Below are 2,576 nucleotides of genomic sequence, written 5' to 3'. Positions count from 1 at the left end.
GAAAATTATGACAATGTAAAAGAATACTAAATTTATTCCTCAACCGTTTAATTTTCTCTCTTGAATCTTCTTTATTCTGAGTTCCTTACGACTCTTGCTAAAAAAGAAAGTGCGCATTTGAACAACGTTAACTGCGAAGAACTACCAAAGACACTGCACATATTGACTATAACCACTCAACTGTTATACCTAATAGGTTATAACCATCTATTAACATAAAATAGGCTCGATTAATTTGTCTTTCATAAATTCAAAACTATTATCTGTTCAATTATTTACACGTCAAAACACATATACATCAACCATAATTTGGTCTCACGCATTAAGAGTAAAACGCTGAACGTAACTTCTAGCTTCTGTCGGTTATAGGAAAACAGACTCCATTAAAACCGACTACAAACACCAGGCAAAGAAACTTTCGATTCAGTCGGCTTTATTTCCTTAATTTGCCGAACAAACCTCTTTCTTCCCCTTTTTTTTTCTTAAAAATGTTCCCAAAAAAAAAAAGAAAAAAAGCAAGCTAGACTTTAAACTTTCGACTCCAAAATAATTAAATAAAAAAATAAAATAAAAAGCTCCAGGCAACAAGTAGCGCAGACTGTCTACGTGTTGAGTCTCAGGTTCACCACGACGACGCTCACGTTGTCAGTGCTCTGCCTGGCCAATGCCAACTTCGTCAGCAGCATCGACGCATCGGAACACGCCTTGTCCAACGCCGCCGCCTCCGGCCCTGCGCGCTCGGCGGCAGCAGCGGCCCGTTCTCTTCTCAGGCACATTCTCGCCACCCCGCACGCCGTGTCGTTCGACACCACGTCCCAGAGCCCGTCGCTTGCCAGGATCAGACACTCGTCCTCCACAGTTCGATCCGTGATCGTCACCTCTGGATCGCAGCTCACGTACGGCTTCAAGTAGTTGTCGCCTGCAAAAGAAACAATTAATATACTGTCGTAAGAAGCCGTCCCACCAAGTTTTTTGCTTTTTTTACAGTTTTCACGTACCTAGGGCTCTTGACATTGCCAAAACTCCGAGAACCCGGGGGCCATCCCAGTATATGACCCGCCCACCCGCCTCCTGGATCCGACTCAACTCATCGGGGCGATCCGGCTGTTACAGTAACAAGAATAAAAAATAATTGACGCAGGTCCATCGAAATAAAGTGGACTCGCATAAATTCCACAGCAACCATACAGAACATAAACAATGCGATGAAGCCAATTGACCAATTGACCTTGTGATCAACAGAGAGGGGAAAGGCCTTGTCGTCGCGGCAGAGCACAGCTCTCGAGTCGCCGCAATTGGCCACGACGATCTTATCCGGAGAGACGATTGCTACGACGGCGGTGGATCCGACAGCCTCGGACTCCGGAGTTTGAAGCTCGCAACGGCAATTGCTCACTCCGACGCCGCCTTCGCGGCTCCACGCCACCACCTCCTTGTCCATCCGCACGAAGCTCCGCTCCATTGCCGTCTTCCAGTCCTCCATGTTCTCCACTTCCTCCTTCACCAGCTCATGCATCCGCTCTCTGCATTTCGTCGCCACCTGTAAAAAATACATAATGACGAAATTAATTTCGAACGACAATTAATTCAAAAGTCGTTTCAGCGAAAAAGAGACTCTGGAGTCGTTTTAAGTACGTGAGAGCAACCGTGGCCGTCGTAGACACCGAAATAATGTAATTGAGCGGTGGCGTCTCGGATGCGCCGGCAAAACAAGGGGTGTACAGACACAGCGTCCTCCATATCTCGACGGCGGCCGCAGACGGAGGCCAGTCCGTACTTCGGGAGCTCTCTCAAACCTTCAGGGATGTTCGATGACGAGGACGCTCGGAACTTCGTTGACTTCTTTTGACTCGGGGGGAATTTCTCTTCGTCGGAAGAACCGGAGCACTGCAGGGCGTTTTCCAACTCGTGAGAAGCCGACGACGTCGTACGTGAAGCGGCTTTCTTCCGCTTCTCGGAATTTTCCGGTGACTCCGGCGCCGGTGGGGCCACTCCGGAGACGAATTTGCAACGTCGGATATCCATCCTCCTCCGCCTCGCAGCTCGTGAACTCGCCTCGCAGGGATTTGAAGACGCGTCGCTTTCACTCACTACTCCGTAGCAGATCTCCGCCATTTCAAAGTTGCCAATTCATGAATGCTGGAAAGTCGGAAAAAAATTTATTTTATTTTTTTAAAAATATATTGAGAAAATGTTGCAAGAGTAGGCTCACGCGCTCATGAGTGAAGCTTATAAAGACAGAGGTTCGGTGGGTTCCCGGGCCCAACCCCAGCTTTTTATGATTGATAAATTTTTTATTGTGACGGAAACACTACTTGATATAATAAATTATCAAGTCGGCTCATTCATCTATATATTGATTGTTATAGGCCTCTTAAATATTCTATTTACCTATTTTCTTTGGTGTTATTTATGTGCAATGCAATTTTACTGTTGTTTTCTTTATTATTAATAGGAATTCTCTTGTTAAGACCTTATGAATTGATTAAAACCTCATATTCATACTAAAACCACGATGATTCAATAAAACCCTTTCAGACTAAGTCTAAGTCCCAAAATTCCTTAAGTAAGAACCA

The 2,576-nt window shown here is 45.5% G+C and overlaps 1 protein-coding gene across 1 annotated transcript; it reads right to left on the bottom strand.

The window, feature by feature from the left end:
- Positions 1-225: 225 nt before the first annotated feature.
- On the bottom strand, positions 226-2,250 carry LOC137743378 (probable protein phosphatase 2C 24). The gene is made up of 4 exons (XM_068483261.1): positions 1,636-2,250; positions 1,229-1,540; positions 999-1,104; positions 226-919 (listed from the first exon to the last, which is right to left on the bottom strand). Exons 1-4 carry the CDS (start codon positions 2,113-2,115, stop codon positions 603-605), a joined length of 1,215 nt encoding a protein of 404 aa, XP_068339362.1. The 5' UTR covers positions 2,116-2,250; the 3' UTR covers positions 226-602.
- Between the last annotated feature and the right edge of the window lie 326 nt (positions 2,251-2,576).

This window comes from Pyrus communis, chromosome 8 (assembly GCF_963583255.1).
Source record: "Pyrus communis chromosome 8, drPyrComm1.1, whole genome shotgun sequence".
NCBI lineage: Eukaryota > Viridiplantae > Streptophyta > Magnoliopsida > Rosales > Rosaceae > Pyrus > Pyrus communis.
This window is presented reverse-complemented; position numbering and strand designations above follow the sequence as displayed.

Excerpts from the sequence above, each read along its gene's own strand:
- LOC137743378 (XM_068483261.1), bottom strand. The coding sequence starts at position 2,115 with ATGGCGGAGATCTGCTACGGAGTAGTGAGTGAAAGCGACGCGTCTTCA. Across the intron at positions 1,541-1,635 it reads ACGGCCACGGTTGCTCTCAC|GTGGCGACGAAATGCAGAGA; the intron begins GTACTTAAAACG and ends TATTTTTTACAG. Across the intron at positions 1,105-1,228 it reads CCCTCTCTGTTGATCACAAG|CCGGATCGCCCCGATGAGTT; the intron begins GTCAATTGGTCA and ends TTACTGTAACAG.